The 19,003-nt window shown below is 32.3% G+C and overlaps 2 protein-coding genes across 3 annotated transcripts; both read left to right on the top strand.

Annotated features, from left to right (window-relative positions):
- The first annotated feature begins 331 nt into the window (after positions 1-331).
- Positions 332-5,386, top strand: LOC11417898 (DEAD-box ATP-dependent RNA helicase 10). The gene is made up of 7 exons (XM_003589287.4): positions 332-396; positions 923-1,000; positions 2,549-2,699; positions 2,799-2,936; positions 3,011-3,116; positions 3,219-3,307; positions 5,021-5,386. The coding sequence occupies exons 3-7, from the start codon at positions 2,583-2,585 to the stop codon at positions 5,102-5,104; spliced, it is 534 nt and encodes a 177-aa protein (XP_003589335.1). The 5' UTR covers positions 332-396; positions 923-1,000; positions 2,549-2,582; the 3' UTR covers positions 5,105-5,386.
- Positions 5,387-13,426: 8,040 nt separating this feature from the next.
- On the top strand, positions 13,427-17,644 carry LOC11428054 (BEL1-like homeodomain protein 3). 2 transcript variants are annotated; one of them, XM_024775412.2, is made up of 5 exons: positions 13,427-13,595; positions 14,263-15,177; positions 15,553-15,905; positions 16,009-16,069; positions 16,322-17,644. In XM_024775412.2, the coding sequence occupies exons 2-5, from the start codon at positions 14,386-14,388 to the stop codon at positions 16,997-16,999; spliced, it is 1,884 nt and encodes a 627-aa protein (XP_024631180.1). In that variant the 5' UTR covers positions 13,427-13,595; positions 14,263-14,385; the 3' UTR covers positions 17,000-17,644. The 2 variants fall into 2 exon arrangements, with proteins under 2 accessions (XP_024631180.1, XP_003589334.1); XM_003589286.4 differs by having other exon boundaries at positions 14,258-15,177.
- Positions 17,645-19,003: the final 1,359 nt, after the last annotated feature.

Below are 19,003 nucleotides of genomic sequence, written 5' to 3'. Positions count from 1 at the left end.
AATTCGGTTGATTATGAATATGTCGAGGTTACAAGTCATTTGTCACTTGTCTGCAGGAATTGCTGCCTGCTTTAAACGTGAGTTAACTCACGCAAACCTGTAAAAAACCAAAAACACGACGTCGGCTGCTGCGATGCGGTTACAATAGAAGCTGGAGTCTCGGTCGCTCAGCAATTTTATGTTTAGTTATTAGCTAAACTGGTTTTGATTTTAATATTAGCATATATTAGTTGATTATTATTAAATTGAATCTTTATTCATAGATTAGGTTAGAAGAAAATGAAATCATGACCGATCTGGGTTTATCTTCTGAATTGGCGAAAACATGTGAAACAAGACGGCCTTGGTATTTTGCGATGAAATTTCAGAGAGAAGTGATTCCCTCTGCGCTACAAGGTATCTGATTTTGAAACTACTGAATTATTATTATTAATATTAATTAATTCAATTTCTTCATTCTGCAGGAAATGATGTGTTTGGATATATTTTTAAAACTATTTAATCATATTGAATTGCATCTACATTTGGTTCATAATTATTAGAAAATCTTCGAACCAAAACATAGTTGTTGCAACACATGTGATACTTTTCTATTTCACCAACTGCTTTTTAGAACTTTCTATTGAATACTTTGATCTAATAAACTTCTAGGAACTTCTTGGGAGATGAAATTTCTTTTTCATAAATTTTTCATGTAGTCACACTCGGTAATCAATCTCGGCTATTAATTTGAGTTTGGACGGTTCTACATAGTCAGAACTGCTTAACTGTGTAATTTATTTATCTTCAAATCTACACTTAGTACTAATAGGGATAATTCCACTCCTGTGAAGGTACAACCTTAATGTTTCCAAATATTATCTTCAAATCTCCTGCTTGACTCATGTTATTCACAATATATATATATTTTTATTCTGTATAGATTGACCTATCTTCCAAATATTCTATTGCGGACACACTGCAGCAGAGTTGCTTTAAATTTATGCAAGAAAATCATAAGGTTTATCTTCTCCCTTGTCCAGAAAATGTTGAATATCTTACTGTTAGAACAGGACAAATTAGAAGTTTTGTTTGATGTTTGGTGTGTATTAAAAGTACTAGTTCCATTTTTCCTGTTTGCCAAGTGTTACCTGTAGAAATATTATAAGTTGGCATAATTAGAATATATCTACTGCTTGCTTTGTACTAGACCGGAGACATACAATAATACAATCAAGGATACATGGCACAAATACAGTAGAGTTAGCAAAGTAGAAGTATTTTATTTAGTTTAATACCGAATGAGTTTTTGTGTTATGGTGTTTGATGCACAAGAGACAACATTTTAGGGGCAAGGCTACCGCACGCAAGCGAAGGAAGTTGCTTACGGTGCATGAGTTATTTTTTACCTTAGATTTGTTCAACCTATGAGAAATTATCCTACACCCTTCACACCATATTATTCTTCTACAATTCTCAGCACTGCCTCCAACCTTTTTCTCCCTCCCTCCCCACCATCTCCATCACTACCATGAAACCAAAAGCTTAGCATCATTTGAAAAAAATCACACTAGAATTGGTACAAACTATGCAACTCCAACATTTACAAATCTTGAGAAAGTTTCAAGGCAAGCTCCCGTGAAAAAATTTGCACAAACATTTACAATTTACACCCCCACCATATCTCCATCATCACCATGAAAATAGAAAAGCTTAGCATCACCACATATGAAAAAAATTAGATGACACGTGTGACTCCAACATTTACAAATCATGAGAAATGGGGAAACTTTGAAATTAATCATTTTGAACATCGTAAACTGAGATTACAAGATTGATGATGATGAAACTCACCAAAAAACATTTAACACAACCCAGCTTTCTTAAACGGCACAAAATTTGATTGATGTGAGATGAATTAAAAGACTTGGCAGATAGCTCTTATTGTAGTTGACACAAAAAATGAAAACTTAATCACACCATTTTCTTTTGTTGCTTTCTTAAATTATTGAAGCTTGAATCTTTATCACATAAAATACTGAAAATAAATCTTTAATTTCTACTATCAACGTCAAAGATTAAACATTTATGTTCCCTTTTCATTGTTTAATTTTTTTTTGCAGTAGTGTTCTTTGTTAGAGATGGTGATGTTCTTCACTATGTAATGTTCTTATTTTAAAAAGATTTAATAAGTAATTAAGTATGTTCTTGCTGGTTTTGATTTATGTTTTTGGTGGTTAGACAAGTGTGAAAGAGAAGAGATAATGGAAAAATAATGTAATGCTGACAATCTTTGATAATATCATATACATCTTTGTATCTGACGGTCTGAAAAACTTGCTCACGGTGAGAGATTTGTGACAGTCTCTCACCGTAGACAGCGCCACACTTTAGTTTATTAAGGAAATGTTTGTGTTGAACGCTTCTAACAAATTGGCTATATTTGGTGTTAAAACAAGTAAATTAATTTTTTTTTCATTAGTTTTGGGTTTTGTGAATAAGAAGAAACTATTATATATTATTCATGCTTGCGCTGACCGTGTTCATCAATTCCATGCTTCTTGCATAGGATTCCTACCTTGCATACACACACTCTCACTAAAATGACTGGAAGTACATCAATGGTATACACTCAGCAATGTGGTATAACGCTTCTTTTGGCTTTGATTCTTAAGAATCTTGGTTTCAGAGCCATCCCTATTATTAGTTATATGAGTCAGGTAACTGTACTACAGGTTCTGTATTATATATAATTGTAATTTCTTCTAAACCGCCAACAAGAAATATGCCTAATTCTTAACACAATAACTTTTTTATAGGCAAAGAAACTTGGATCCTTGAATGCATTGAAGTCTGGGGAGTGCAATATTCTCCTTTGTAGTGACTTCGTTAGTAAGGGACTAGATATTCCAGCAGTAGATATGGTGATTAACTACAACATCCCTTTGTCTCCAAACGTAAGATGTGCTATATAATGCTTTTATATTTTTGTTAACGTGTTTTAGTATATTCCTGACCGTGTGATCTACAGGATTATATCTACCGCGTGGGATGGACTGTTGCTCATGTTAATGTTGCCATTTCCTTTGTGAGCCCAGATGAAAGGAGACATTTCAATATAATAGAGAAACATATAGGTTAGGAGTATATGCTCTCTGCCTTTACTTTGCCATTTTAAAGAACAAAAGCGTCATAATAAATAATGGTACAAGTATTTATTTAATTATTTATTTTTTCAGGCAAGAAACTACCATTGTATCCTGCACCATTTGAGGAAGTTTTGCTTTTGGAAGGGCGTGCTATTGAGGCTGAAAGATTAGCACAAGAGGTAAATTTATGTATTGAGCATAGTTATGCTTTAGGCTACTTTTAGTTTTCCTGTCTACTTCTTCTTTTAAATAGAGAAGTTAAGTTTTTTGGATTTTGTGGCAAGTTAAATAGAGAAGTTAACAGAGATACAATTTTAAGATTAAAATCGTCCTAATATCCCTCTCAAGTGCATTTCTTTTAGCTTGTCTAAACAATATGAAAGTTCACTCAATCAAACTTATATAAAAGTAATATGACAGTTTTTTTTTTTAGGGAAAAGCCCATTGACAATTAGAATTTTATTAATAATGTCTAAACCCAACATCACCTATGAATATGAAGGGTTGTAGAAATTCCACACTATCATTTGCTCAAAGATCACATACAAAGTGTTCAGTACTAAGTAACAACTCCATTGAAGCTACACCCATCCAATCAGGTACACCAGTCACATACTCAACACTCTATAGTACATGACACACAGACCCTTCTTGCATTTGTCATATGATTTTTTTTCTCTCTTCACCAAGTTACATTACAATGAATGCTTAAAATGTGAATGAAACTATTACTTTTCTATATCAAATGAACAATATAAATTTAGCTCAGAATGAAAATATTTTAGGCTGCAACAAAGGTTTCAACAAAATATGCTATAACGCAAGGAAAAAATAAGAAATCATGTACCGTGAAATGGGGGAAAAGGATACTAATAGAAGGAAACACGACATATTAATCTTAGCCACTTCTATTTACCTCCATGTGCATACTAAGTCAAACCATACACACTCCCAACAAACTCAATCTTATCCAACTTTGATTCTATTTTTTAACATCAACAAAACATACACAATAGATATAAGCAAGAACGGAGTTTGTTTGAAGGTGTCTATTTAACTATCTTGAAATCAAACCAAAACCAACTACGCTAAGGAGACAAACCACAACCACCTATACTGAAAAACCAGCAAGAGACCAACGATACAAACAGCCACATAAACACAAACAATAAAAATCTGTAAAATGAACTAAAACGCTCGAGAACTAAAGCAAAGAGCCGGAAAAAAAACTGATATGTTGCAGCTGAAACACACAGATGGATCAGAACCCAGGGGTGCAATTATTCTTATGTAGCAGCGGCATTATCGAAACACCTCTGCTGTACAACAACATTCCCCAAGCCGAAAAAATCAGCTCTGAACTATGCAGAATATTACCTCGAACACGCTCCAAATTATGAAGAAAATTATCTTAAACCATCTCCAAATTATGCAGAAAAATAGCTAAAAAAACACTCGATTTAGTAAAAGTTCGAATATTTAAGAGACCAACAACCAAACTAGTACATTTAAACCCTATATGCACCAGTAATATAAGAATATTTAAGAGAACAACAATCTTACGTCATTGTCATTTACCCATGCAAGAGTAATTGCAACAATATTTCTAATTTCCCCTTTTCACATATAGTCAGCTTTTCAGAAATCAAAGTCCAGCTATTACAGAAAAATAAGAACAATTACATACATATAACATGATAGAAGCCTTAGTTCAGTTGCAGTACCTGTCCTAATTAAAATATGCACGCAATTAAAAATTCTCCTCAGCAGCAATTAAAATAAGATAAGATGCATGAATTGTGATTATATTATTATTTGATATATTAATTCATGTGATTTAACTTAATTATTACTTTTCTAAATATTTAACTGTTTGTATTTTATTTGTGTAGGAAATGAAAGAATTCGGTTGGATGAGCGGAGGATACTTAGAAGGGGAGGAGGTACCATTCAGGAGCGGAGCTAGGTTGTCTTGAGAGCCCTGACGTATGCGCGCAGAATTTAATCTTTTTTGTTTTAAAAAAAACTCATTTAGAGTAATTTGATTTGTAAAATTGACGGTGGACTAAATGATCTTGATATTCATTTTGTTGGACAGTCTGGGATTGACATCTCCGACTCCAACACATTTAAAAGTATTTAATTTTTTTAATTTTTTTTTTTATGATAGAGCACATAATTTTTTAGCTAGATTATACAAGAGACCAAGTATAGGTCTTGATTACTAAGCAATGACACTGCCATTTAGGTATTGTCCATTTTGAGTTTTGAGTCCGCAAGATGTCATGGTTTTGTTCTTTGTTAAAAAGTTTATTACTGATTGATGGTAAATTTTGATACACTAATATGTTTCATGTCGTTCAGAAGTCAAACTCCTCTATCCGTTAAAATGTACTTTAATTAAAGAAAAAAATGTGGGGATTATTTACGAGACTCAAAGTAGACAATACTTCAGAAAGACATTGTAATAAACTTGTGGTCGGAACACGTCTAATAATTTGCATAAGTGTATATTTGATTTTCATTGTAAGAGGAGACAAAATTGATTCAAGATGTCTCTCCTCTCCAACAAACCGGTCTTAATTTTTTCTCTCTAGGTTTTTTTTTTTTCCAGTTTCTTCATTGAGGGGTAGTTTTGGGTCAATTTTTGACCTAAAATTACTTCTCTTCATCTTTTTCTCTCTATTTCAAATTAAATAAATGATTTTCACGTAGATCTAGGTTTTTTCTTCGTGATTTCGTATCTAAGTGTGGTGGTGTGTTGTTCATTGTCTTGTGTTGTTTGATTTTCCGTCTTGTTGCGGTGTTCATTTGATTCATATTGAAAGATCGATAATTCAAACAAAGATTTGGACGTCAACATTGCAGATCCGGTTGCATGAGTATTTCGGTCACTTTAGTTTTATCATATATTTTTGTAGGCATTATGCCGTTATATACTATTAACTTGGATATTATAAGTTTGTTCGCAGATTTATCTTTGACGTTTCTATCGATTTGAATGAATGAATATTATTATGTTTTTGTAAAAAAAAAAAAAAATTGATTCAAAATGTGTATATCTGATTGATTTTGATATGTATGGCTATTCTTAAGTAGAACCCTTGTCTCTACAATTGATTTCCTGTCTCAAGTTTACTGTCTAGTCCAAATATAATTGATTCAACTCATTTTTAGACAAAATTAATCTTGCAAAACCATTTTTTTTTAAGACAAAACCAATTTACTTAAAAACATATTTTATCACCGCATAATTAAAAGATTTTTATTAATCCTTTTCAATAATGTTACTTGAGGTCATTGAGATTAACTTCACAAGATGACCAAAAATAGTGGGCATATACGGACACAAAAGCAATGCATAAATGCATGTAAACAAAATACATCACGTTCAACTCACTTTCAACTAAAATCAATACTATTCGAAATCATTTTTTGTCATCGCAAAACCAAACTCTTTGAGAAAATATGCTTCACCCTAGCATTGGTCAAGACTCAAGGAATCAAAAGACAATTATACATTGACGTGATAACAACGACAACAATCAGTCGTTTTGAAATAAAAACAAAATGACAAAAGTTCAACATTAGTAAGGTTTATTTGAATATTTAAATATATGAATATTAATATGGATAGCGTGTACCTAGAGGATTAAACAAAAATATAAACGGAACAGAACAGTAGGTGTTGTGTTTGTGGTTAGTTTAAAACTAACGTAGTATTTAGAAGACATGAAGAATACACTAAAACAACACTATACACGTGTGAAGCGTGATTTTGTCACTTTCACCTACTTAGAATAGAGAATCCAGCCAACTTTGATATTCTACCAATATTATTTATGGAAAGGATATAGACACTTTCTGTTCACAAATTCTTGTTCTTGATTCATCCTAACAGAAAAGAAAAAGATATACTCTTCAATATGGTTTATGCATTAAGACTTAAGAGTAGGTTTAAGGCAAAAAATTAACAATAAGGTTACAGGTCTACCAACTGGTGGTTAGGGGTTTGAACACTTCCAAGCAAACTAAACAAACAACTAGTCAACCAACCACTCTTTTCTTTCTTCTATCATATGCTTTGCTAATTCCTTAATTGCTACCACAATATATCACGCCACGTTTTCTTATGTTTCTAGCTACACCCTTTCTAGTTCTAGCTTCTAAATTAGTATTCCCTCCGTTCCATAATAACTGAGTCATTTACAAAAAAATATTGTCCAAAAAAATGACACCAAATATTTTTATTCCATTTCTTCAACCTCACTGATATGTTGGAACAACCTCGTAAATATCTTTTAATTATCACAACCTCCGTCCCATAATATTATCCCTTATATATTTAATTTAAATATCTTTTAATTATCACAACCTCGTAAATATTTTTATTCATGTTGTCATTGAATGACACCAAATATTTTTATTCCATTTCTTCAACCTCACTGATATGTTGGAACAACCTCGTAAATATCTTTTAATTATCACAACCTCCGTCCCATAATATTATCCCTTATATATTTAATTTAAATATCTTTTAATTATCACAACCTCGTAAATATTTTTATTCATGTTGTCATTGAATGACACCAAATATTTTTATTCCATTTCTTCAACCTCACTGATATGTTGGAACAAAATGTGTTTAACAATAAACCTTTGAGAGTTTTAATGATAACAAGATATTAAAAATTATCAATTGGACTAGCTAATATTTGTTCAAGGGTACAAGACCATATACAAAGTTTGACATCTTAAATAGGTTCTGGAAGAACAAAAGAGAGCTAAAGAATCAACTAGGAAGCTTATAGCATCTGAAGAGAAGTGCTCCTGAAGACAAAAGTGCTTCTGAAGTGATGACGTCATCAGAAACATCTCATCAGAAGCTGAAGATCACCATAAGCTAAAGCTCATCAGGAGATGCAAGACTTAAAGCTTCAAAAGCTGTTCAATGGATTCAGTGTCGTCTAAGGATTGCAGAAGACTATAAGAGTGAAGCAACGGTCATTTTGTAGGGATTTGAAGGCATTGGATGCTCGTTCTTCAAAAGCGTTAACGTAGTACAATTGTACGAAGTGTACAACCACTACCTCCAATACTCTGTTGTGTATCTGCTACAAGACAAGAAAAACAGTTCTGCGTGCAACAATGTTCCTTCCCAATTGGAATGAATTTGAAATTGATCATTCATAGGACAACAACCATATCAGGCGAAAGATCATTGGTGATCGATCAAAGCTTTAAACGACTCTATTTTGATGCGCTGGCAATTTCACAACGTCTCTTTCTCACCTCTATTTAAAGGAGTGAAGACTTAGAGAATTGTAAGACTCAACAACAATTTACAAGTGCCAAAAACTCTGCTGAAATTATTCTGCATTCAAAAGTTCACTTAGAATTTCTTAACAACTTTCATATCTTAGAAATTCTAGAGTCTTAAGAGTCTGTATCTGATTTGTAATGTGAACACCACTGATTGTATATCAAGTGTTCAACCTCAGACAATTTTCTGTGTAATTCTGTTTGAATTTAGAAGTCTCTTGCATTTGTGCTTGAACATTAGAAGTCTCTTGATTGTGTTCTTGAGCATAGGAAGTCTCTTGCAGTTGTGCTTGAGCATTTGAAGTCTCTTGCTAAGTTTAGCAGTGAGCATTTGTAATCAGATATTACATTTTAGTGAACTCTCCTTAGAAGTGCAAGGGGGACAGTACTACTTCCGATTTGTGGAAGGAACCTATATAATTGCTTGTGTCTTTTTTCTTTCTCTCTCTCTCTCTCTCTCTCTCTCTCTCTCTCTCTCTCTGTTTTTATCCGCTGCAACTTAGTCCTGAACATCACTTTAGAAGCAGAATTCTATTTGCTTCTGATCAGTGTTTTCAGTTAGGAGAAAACGAAGAAAAAACCAACACAATTCAACCCCCCTTCTTGTGTTTTTCTCACCTTCATAATATACACACACATTAGCGTTTAGAATAATACTTTAAGTCTGTATGCCTGTTTTTTTGTTATGCTAATGCGTATAATTTTTTTAGTGTTGCGTAATGCGTATAATTATTTTTATAAAATTTTAATTTTAATTAAAAGTACGAGTATGGATGCCTAAAAAAATTATACTTAATATATATTTTACACATTTATATTGTAACAAACTATGCATATCTTTTTCTTATTAAAAAAACTAAACATATCTTTTTCAATGACACCAACAATGTAACAAATATAATATCATATAATATAAATTCTTATCTTTTTAAATGACACCAAAAATATGGTATTCTTATAACAAAATTTGTTATACAGTATAATTGAAAAAGAAAAACAAACTATTCACTTTATATATACACACCATATATCTTTTATATTTTAAACATTTTTTCCCTTAAAAAAACATTTTAAACATTTTTTTATTTATTATGTTAATTCGTAATAAATTCAAAGTTTTGTACTCGTGAGCTTAGCTCAGTTGATATAGATAATGCATAAATATATGAAAGGTCACGGGTTCGAACCCCAGACACCACAAAAAAAAAAAAAAAAATTCAAAAATTTTGTACAATATTTTGCCAAACAACTTTTAACTTAAAAATAACATTAGAACTAAAAAAAATAAAGAAACCAAACAGCTTTATCTTTTTTCTTAAAGAGCTTTATTTGATCTTTATTTAAAGATTCCAACTGTATTATACTTTTACTTTCGGATTACAACGTATAAGAATCCCTTAAAAAACGTATATAAGAATAATTTAAGGTTAGCGCACTAGGTTTTGTTCAAGCAGATTATCTAAGGGGTGTTAGTTGGTTAAGCAACATTGAACATGTAGGGAGAAATGTAGTTTTCAATTTTTGCATAACACACTTTTAAAAAAGTGTAAAGATATTTAAGATACGACCTCTTAAAAATCATGATTAGATCTAACACAATTCTACAAAATCAGTGCGTGAAGTGATTGCCCTCACGTATAAACATATTATTAGGCCATCTCCGGTCCGATGTGAGACTCTTAATACACCCCCTCACGACCAACACTATTGGATTTGGTTCGTGGACATAAATGGTGGGTGGTCCAATAGCGGAAACCTGATAGCAGACGACCCAATGGATCTTGAAGTGACTATGATATCATCTTAGAAATTATGGTTAGGCCTAACATAATCCAACAAAACCGACTTGTGAGGTGAGAATTGCCTCCACTTATAAACACATTGTTAGGTCATCTTATGTCCGATGTTGGACTCTTAACACAACCTAAACATCTTTAATTTCATAAGAATAAATTACACTCCCCTCCCCTAAGAGATACTTGAATTACACACTCCCCTCCCCTCTTATGTTAAAATATATAATTCCCTCCCTTGAAAAGTTAAATTTATACTCCCCTCCCCTTTGAGATGCTTGAATTGCAACCCTTCCCTTAATAATTAAATATGTCTTACACTTTAATCTATTTTAACATAAATAAATATTTTTATGATATATACTAATTTTGAACTATCATTTACGAAAAATAAATTTATTTCTTTATAATTTAAATGTCAATGATAATGAAATTTAAATATTTTGTTATTATTTATAATTTAGAGTATAAAATTCACTTTTAAATAACCATAATTTATCGAATTTTATAATAGGGTTTAAAAATATATATTAACGAAATTGTGAATAAAAAATAGCGAAAAATATGTATTCAAAATTTGATTATATTAAAATGGATCCACAATACTATTTTTCTTTCAAGTGTGTTAGATTATTATTTTTTTTGCTAGATTATTATAAATAAAAAAAAATATTGAGGGAGTAATTCGTAGATTTTAACATAAGAGGGAAGGGGAATGTAATTCAAGTTTCTCTCAAGGGAAGAGAGTGGAACATTTTCTAATATGTTTTGAAAAAGAGGGGAAGGAAGTGTATATTTTAACATAAAAGGGGATGAGAGTATAATTCAAGCATCTTTAAGGGGAGGAGAGTGTAATTTAATCATTTCATAATCGATCAAAAGGATCAAAGCTTATAGGAATAATTTGTATTAGGTATTTTATACTGGATTTAACTTAACTTTACAAAATTATATGTAGAATGTCTGTCTATTTTCGTATGATTTTGATAAGTGTGAATGATTTGCATTAAATTTTATGTTGAACTTCAATTATTTTTCTTACTTCTCCTCACATTTATCACTATTGAGTTCAGTGATTCTTGGATGACCCTAATATATTATATTTTGATAACATATTTGTTTTGTATATTTGATGTAATTTATCATTAGAAAACTGACTTGTAATATTTTTTTAGTATACCCTTTCACACTCATCCGAATTTAGTTATCTAAACGAAGAAAGAAAAAACTCTATCATATTCACTCATTTGGATACATGAAAGAACACCCTTTGGTAAGAGAAAAATCGCTTATTTTTATATCGAGAGTCTAACTTTTCTATACAAAACAACTTCTAAAATATCGAGTGTCGTTGTTCGTAAACTCATTTAAGATCTTGTATTTATTCTACTTAAAATTTAGGTTTTATTTGTTCTTATTCAAATAATAAGCAAAATTATTTGGTTTAATTGGACTTTTGGTTCCTTAAGTAATTTGTTGTTTTCATTTTGGTCCTATAACTCGTAAAATTAACATTTTGGTCCCTCTTGTTTTCCTCTGTTAGTCAAAAAGATCCTTAGCTGTTAACTTTAACTTTAAATATCTCAAGTAGAACACAAACAATGTTGGTCCACCATAGATCTTATTAATTCTTTTAATTTTAGCCATTTGATTGTTTTTTTTAAAAGAGGACCAATTGATTACACATTTCTATTTTATCCAATGGTGCACCATTAATACTTAATTTTTTGTACTTTTTCTTCATCTTCTTTATTCCTCTTCATCATCATCAACAACAAATTCATCATCATTCATAAAGAACCTAGAAAAATTCATCTTCTCATTCATTCACTGTACCCAAAAAAATCCATCTGCTCATCTTCACCAACACTAATTTATTCACTCCATCATCTCATTTTCGCTTTCCACCTAAAAACCCAAGAAAAAAACCATTGATTTTTCTACAACAACTCATATGATTCCAGATCTGAAGCCAACAACATTTTTTTTATCAACCCTTAATTATTGATGAAAAGAAAAAAGAGGTCATGAATCCAAAGCCCTGCAACTCACTCTCGCGAACTCTTTGCAGAGGATTTGATTTTTCATTTTGCTTTAGTTTTATCTTTTAATTGCAAAGAGGATAAATACATGATGATTGTTGTTGCAATTCGTTGGTACGTGTGTGATAAATAAAGGGGATAAAGAGGATTTTGACTAAAACGAAAACTGCCCAGTTTTTCGGCGCGGCTGACAACTTTTCCGGCACGGTGGTCCGCCGGTGAAGTTACTATAATTATGAAATAAATATAGGACTTTTGTAGAGGTTATCATGGGGAACAAGATTGTCATTTTCGTTTCTCAAAAAGAGTTTCATGGTGGCCGAAATTTAGAGACAAAGTGGTGATTGGGGTATTTCAAATTCTCACCAATCTAAAAATAAGTTAATGGTTATTGAATAGGAAGAAGAGAGAAATTTAATGATGGTGGTGGGGTTGCCAAAGGAGTCCGGACGGAGAAGTAATGGTGGCTGGAAGTGGGTGGTGGTGGTGGTGTTTGAGGAGAGAAGAAGAGCTTTTGTCGCTGTTGTATACGTGAGTGTGAGAGAGAAGAAGAGTTTTTTCTATTTTGTTTTTGTTTTTTTGAAAATCAGAAAAATGGACACAAAAGGAAAATAATAGTAATAAAATTTATGTTTTATTTTGTTTTTATGGATTTTTTATGAAGAAATTGGCAAAAAAAATTAAGTATTGATGGTATACCATAAGATATAATGGACCTTCATGATCATCCGATCACTTTTTGATTAAAAAAGATCGAACGGTTAAATTTAAAAGAATTAATAAGGTCTATAGTGGACAAACATTGTTTGTGTTCCACTTTAGACATTTAAAGTTAAAGTTAACAGCTAAGGATCTTTTTAACTAATGAAGCAAAATAAGAGGGACCAAAATATTGATTTTACGAGTTATGGGATCACAATGAAAACAACAAATTATTTCGGGAACCAAGAGTCCAATTAAGCCAAATTATTTAGAAAAAGTAGCTAGTTTTTATTTTTGTTGACAAAAAGTAAAGTTGGTTATGATGATAATCCATTAAATAAATAAGTAGTTGGCATGGGGGAAGTAAGCAATTTCTTTCATAAATTAATGATATAATTTGCTCATTGGTTGGTACCAAATATATATATTTTTCAAATTTATATGTCTTGGGATTGCCACTTGTCTGACCTTCCCCACACTGTGGATTCTTGTCTTTCTCTTTCTCTCTCTCTCTCTCTGTAATTTTCCTCTTAACCTCTTCGCTTCCCTTTCTTCCTTCTTCTCACTTCACCTTTTCCCTCCCTCCTCCTCTCTCTCTATCCTGAAAGGTACTATTTCTCTTTCTCTTTCTTCTTCTTTTTATTATTATTATTCTTCTTTTTCTGTTATTTTTTCTTATTATGATGATATATTAAAACTGAAAAATGAGGAAAAATATTAATTATTGCTAAAAAAAGATTGTGGTGATGATGGTGAAGTACTGTTGTTTGTTTGTAGTACACAAACTCTGTTTCAAAGGGTTTTTGAGAATTTTTTTTTATGATTAAAATAAAAAGCTGAAATTTTGAATGTTGAAAAAGTTACTGTGTACTTGAAGAACAAAAAAAAAAGTTAACTTTTGCTTGTAAAAAAAATGGCTTTAGATTTTTTTTTTTCAACTCATGATTGTGTTCTGTTTTTTTATTTATTGTTGTTTTTCTTTTTAGAGATTTTGTTTCAGTTTTATGTTTCATCTTGATGTTGTGGCTTCAAAAACTACAATAGGGTTTTGAGTTGAATTCTGTGAATTTTTTGTTTTTGTGTTTTTTTGTTTGTTTGTATAGTTTTCTGCTACCTCGTACCTCCATTTTGTCTCTGTGTGTGTTTTTCTGATGTTGCATATGATGTTGTGTTTTTGCTTCATAATGACATGATTGAGTGATTATTTTATTAATTTTCCTAATTAAGGTCTTTAATAGCATTTTCCTCACTTTGGATTATTTTAATTCAGATTAGGTTTAAAGCAACAAGGTGTTTATTTTAGTAATCTTGTTGCTGGAGATGTCAAGTTGATTCCATTGTTTAAGGGAGCAGAAAGAAGCTTCTCATTTTTTTGAATTGCCACTAATCTTGCTTACAATGTATCCGAACCAAGCGTTTTCTTCGGGATCTTACGCCGAGATGATTTCTGGGAATACTTTGTTACCTCATAATTACAGTGAATCTGTAGGAGGACAAAATGAGTTGAAGTTTATGACATCTATGGATGATACAATGAATATGCTGTCTATTGATCAGGGGCATTCCAATGCTACTACGAGCGATCCAAGGACACAATTCGGACTCGTTGAGAGCGAGCAAAATGTACAATGCCAAGGCCTGTCTCTTAGCCTTGGGACAATGATGCCTTCCTTTCAATATCAGTATCCCGGCAACAGTTTCACCTCACTAATGAATGCTCAAATTTCAAACTTGAAGGGGTCTGCATCTCTTAAGGATGATGAGGCTGAGTGCATGGCATCTTTGTCTTCTGGAGGATTTCAAAACAATGTCAAAAGGGAGGGTTTGTATAATCCACATCCTTCAATAGGCCTTAATGAAGGCCAATCTGATCCGTGCCTGCAAGGATCAGCAGTTATTCCGAACAATGCCCTTAACTCTCACTACCTTAAGGCAGCACAGGAACTTCTTGATGAAATAGTTAATGTCCGAAAGGGCTTGAAACAAACCGGATTGGAAAAACAACAAAGTTTTCACGATGCTGGTTTAGATGCTTCCAAAGATTCTGATGGAAAATCTACAAGTCAATCTATGCAAGTATCTTCAGGCCCTAATGGTTCTAATGCAAACAACTCTTCATGTGAGCTATCTCCCGCGGAACGACAGCATTTATTGGACAAGAAAACAAAACTTTTGTCCATGTTGGATGAGGTAAACCTTTACACTGTATTATTGGATTACAAGGTTTTCCATACATATAAAAACATAAATTTCAAGTCTCAACTTAAGCTTATGGGACAATTAGTTACACTTTGCACTTCTTTTTAATTGTGTTCTATATGGTATCTATGTCAATAGTTAGTGTGTTAAAATCAACTGTTAGTCTAATACATATTCTGAAGAGGAACAGTTGATTTTAACACATTTGGATGTGTTTGAATTGAATGATTTTACCTCCAGAGTTGATTATAACTTGAAGCTAGAAGTTGAAGCTTTTGCCTCAATAGTTGACTTTTAACCTCAAATTAATTGTTAGTAGTGATGGTTATGATGTTTTAGACTAACACTTATTCTTTGTTTTTGTAGTTAGACAAAAGATACCGACAATACTGTCATCAAATGCAGATTGTTGTGTCATCTTTTGACATGGTTGCTGGTTGCGGCGCAGCCGAACCATACACTGCTCTTGCTTTGCGCACCATTTCTCGTCACTTTCGCTGTTTGCGTGATGCTATTAGCGGCCAAATTCAGTTGACTCAAAGGAGCCTTGGTGAACAAGAGGGAATACCTCGTCTCCGCTATGTTGATCAACAGCTTAGACAACAAAAAGCTCTTCAGCAGCTTGGTGTAATGAGACAAGCTTGGAGACCTCAGAGAGGACTTCCTGAAAGCTCTGTGTCAATACTCCGTGCGTGGCTCTTTGAGCATTTCCTTCATCCGTAGGTTCCTCTATACTCATTTTTTTTTCATTAATAGTGTTATCATAATTACTTTTGAATAATTTTAGTCTAATAAATTGTTTTCAAATTCATTTGGTATTAGTTATCCAAAGGATTCAGAGAAAATCATGTTGGCAAGACAAACAGGCTTGACCAGAAACCAGGTACAAGAATGCATGTTTTCTCATATCTACAATTTGTTTACGTATTCTGATTAAGATCCAAGGGTAAAATAACCCGACACCTAAAGTGTATGTTAATTTCACTTTTACGTGAATGTTACCAAATATAAATCATTTTACATTCAAATCACTTTTAAACAAAATCAATTTCTGTCAGCGTAGAGCCAGACACACACTAAGTTATATTCCTGTCTTTCGTTTGCTACTTGCTTATCACTATTTAATTCATATCAGGTGGCGAATTGGTTCATTAATGCGAGGGTGCGTCTTTGGAAACCAATGGTCGAAGAAATGTACAAAGAAGAGTTTGGTGATTCGGAGACAAGCAGCAATCTTTTATCAGAAAACACGCCAAAAGCTCCGAGAGACGATGATGTTCGAGTGTGGGATGATAAAAGGGAAGAGTCTCATGACAAGTTAATGAATGTTGATGGTGCTCAACAACAAGGTCAAATTGCAGGGTTGAAGTTAGATCATGCATCCTCCTCAACCACAGAATTGGATAGAGGGATTCAAAGTAGCGATCATTGGACTAATGTGATGGATTCTAGAATTGGGAAAATGCAAGGTGACCAACAAAGGTTTAACATGAACAATAGTCCTTATTCAAATCCACCTATCTCAATCAACCAAAATGGTGATGGCTGCATAATGGATTCTACTCCTACAACTTATGATGATTTATCAGAGTTGAATAACTTTGGTGTTGGTGGCCATGTCTCACTTGCATTGGAGTTGAGGAACTCTGAAAGTGATGGATTTGGTTTGTCCAATGATGACATCAATAAAAGGCGTAATCAAGCAATGGCTTCTTCACCTGATACTGATTTGTTAGACTATCACTTCACAGACACTGGAAAGCAACAACACAAGTTTGCCAACCCTCATTTGTTACATGAGTTTGTTGTCTGAATTGAAAGAACTGTGTTTGGAGAGCGACCTATTGTCTGCACTCAGCAATCCCATGCATTAACGCAGTTACCACATCAATGGTCGTTGGATCGAGATAAAACGGTCTAGATTTCGATACAAATTTTGATTTTTTTTTAAGAAAAAAAACTAAAATATCAGTTTGAAATTTCGATCATCCGATCCCGATCCAACGGTCAATGTTGTGATGACTGCTTGCATGCATGAGATTGTTGACTGTGGACAATCTGAATTCATCATATTCATGGCGTCACCGCACATCTATCTCAAAGCTACAACTACTAGCTTCACGCTGATCGTGCGTCCTGATATATCCACCGTGTTTCCAAACACATCAAAATCTTTGGAATTTTTTTAATGTTTTTTTGAAGGTAAGTATGAAAAATGTGTACTTCAAAAAAGTAGAAACTATTCATATTATTGTTGTCCAAAGTGAATCATAAAGGCTAAAGCTATATGTAAAGCATGAACCGTGCAAAATATACACGTAGGTATGTGTAGATAGTGTTTTGTAATATTGTGGGGTGATTGGTTGTATGTATGTGCAGCAATTTTGTAAGGACAAAGAACATATCTAATGCATCATCATCAATATCATGAATAAGGAAAGAATCTTTTGTGAAGAAATGTATCCTAGTACAATGTGAACGCATTGAACCTTTGTGCTTTTTATTAATGATTTGTATCTTTCATGAACGACATGCTTCATATCATAAATGTTAAATGACATCCTAAAATGTTGGAATACAAACACTCTTTAATTAATCTCCTTAATCTGATGTTTGTCTAATGTAAACGTGGTTTAATGGTGCACCATTAGTAACAATTACAAACATTACATAAATCCTTTTAATTAATATTATCATTTTTAAGGGTTGATATTGATGATGTAAGGTGAACTACGATTTCAGCAATACAAAACAAAACAAAAAATGGTGTACTACTAGACAAGGCCAAGGGTTAAATCAGCTCATCTAATATTGGTGAAACCAAGGGAGATTCTTCTTGGCTCCTCACATTTCTTAAAATTCAAATTTGTCCAGATTAACCATTTCAGACTAACGAAAAACATGTAGTTTTCTTAAACCAAATACAATGCGGGTTGAGAGTATAATGGAAGAGATTAGTCTACCACAAGTTAACGAACTACAATTTGCATAATCATTAGAAAAGATGTTTACATTTGGTGTATATCTGAGTATAGTGGACAAATCGACGGTGACATTGTGATTTTGTTGAAGTTACATGACAAATGTTTGTTTTCATCTTGAAAACAAAGCAAACTAGTATCCATTCTATTGTGCTACACGTAATTTTTGTTCTAAAATTGATTTTAAAATGTTCATGTTCTAATATATCCTTTAATTTTAAAATCTTAAACTTTTAAATTCCAAATAATTTGGATGAATCAAAACTTAAAAAATGACAGAAAATAATAAATAAATATTTGAATATAAAAAAGCATATGCATATAATAGACGTTAATAGCATAAAATTCAATAATTATTATCTTGAGAATAGTTAGATGACTATTCTTAAACTATTATAAATATCAACTTAATTAGTAATTACATCCGAATGAGTACTAATGAAGATAATGTCTGAAGTTCAAATTCCGAAAACAAATTAACATAAGCCATTGACATTTATCTATAAAAAAATACTCTTAAATAATATGAACATTTATGCTATAAAGTAAACAAAAAGATATAGCTATATTTACGAAAGTTGGTCAGAAATTTTGAACTTGGATTGAGAAAGATAACCAACTTTTTCTCTGCTTGTTGCAGATCACACCACAGCATAGAGACTGCAACCAAATGAGCAAAATCTGTGTATTCTTTTGAGTCTCCAAAAGGAATTATTATTGCTTAGGAAAAATGATGCTTTTGCTAGTTGGTTTATTATGGTATGAAAAGTTGGGACCATTTTGGTTTAAAGTCATTTTCTATGTAGCCAATTTACTTGGCTTTGAAGAAAGTGCAT

The sequence above is a fragment of the Medicago truncatula genome, chromosome 1 (assembly GCF_003473485.1).
Source record: "Medicago truncatula cultivar Jemalong A17 chromosome 1, MtrunA17r5.0-ANR, whole genome shotgun sequence".
In the NCBI taxonomy this organism is placed as follows: Eukaryota; Viridiplantae; Streptophyta; class Magnoliopsida; order Fabales; family Fabaceae; genus Medicago; species Medicago truncatula.
Note: the sequence above shows the minus strand (reverse complement) of the source record. Positions and strands in the feature narration are given on the sequence as shown.

What these genes read in the sequence shown, in the direction of transcription:
- LOC11417898 (XM_003589287.4), top strand. Translation starts at nt 2,583, where the DNA reads ATGACTGGAAGTACATCAATGGTATACACTCAGCAATGTGGTATAACG. An exon ending in TTATTAGTTATATGAGTCAG is followed by an intron (nt 2,700 to 2,798) that starts GTAACTGTACTA and finishes ACTTTTTTATAG; the next exon opens with GCAAAGAAACTTGGATCCTT. An exon ending in ACATCCCTTTGTCTCCAAAC is followed by an intron (nt 2,937 to 3,010) that starts GTAAGATGTGCT and finishes TGTGATCTACAG; the next exon opens with GATTATATCTACCGCGTGGG.
- LOC11428054 (XM_024775412.2), top strand. Translation starts at nt 14,386, where the DNA reads ATGTATCCGAACCAAGCGTTTTCTTCGGGATCTTACGCCGAGATGATT. An exon ending in TTTGAGCATTTCCTTCATCC is followed by an intron (nt 15,906 to 16,008) that starts GTAGGTTCCTCT and finishes ATTTGGTATTAG; the next exon opens with TTATCCAAAGGATTCAGAGA. An exon ending in CAGGCTTGACCAGAAACCAG is followed by an intron (nt 16,070 to 16,321) that starts GTACAAGAATGC and finishes AATTCATATCAG; the next exon opens with GTGGCGAATTGGTTCATTAA.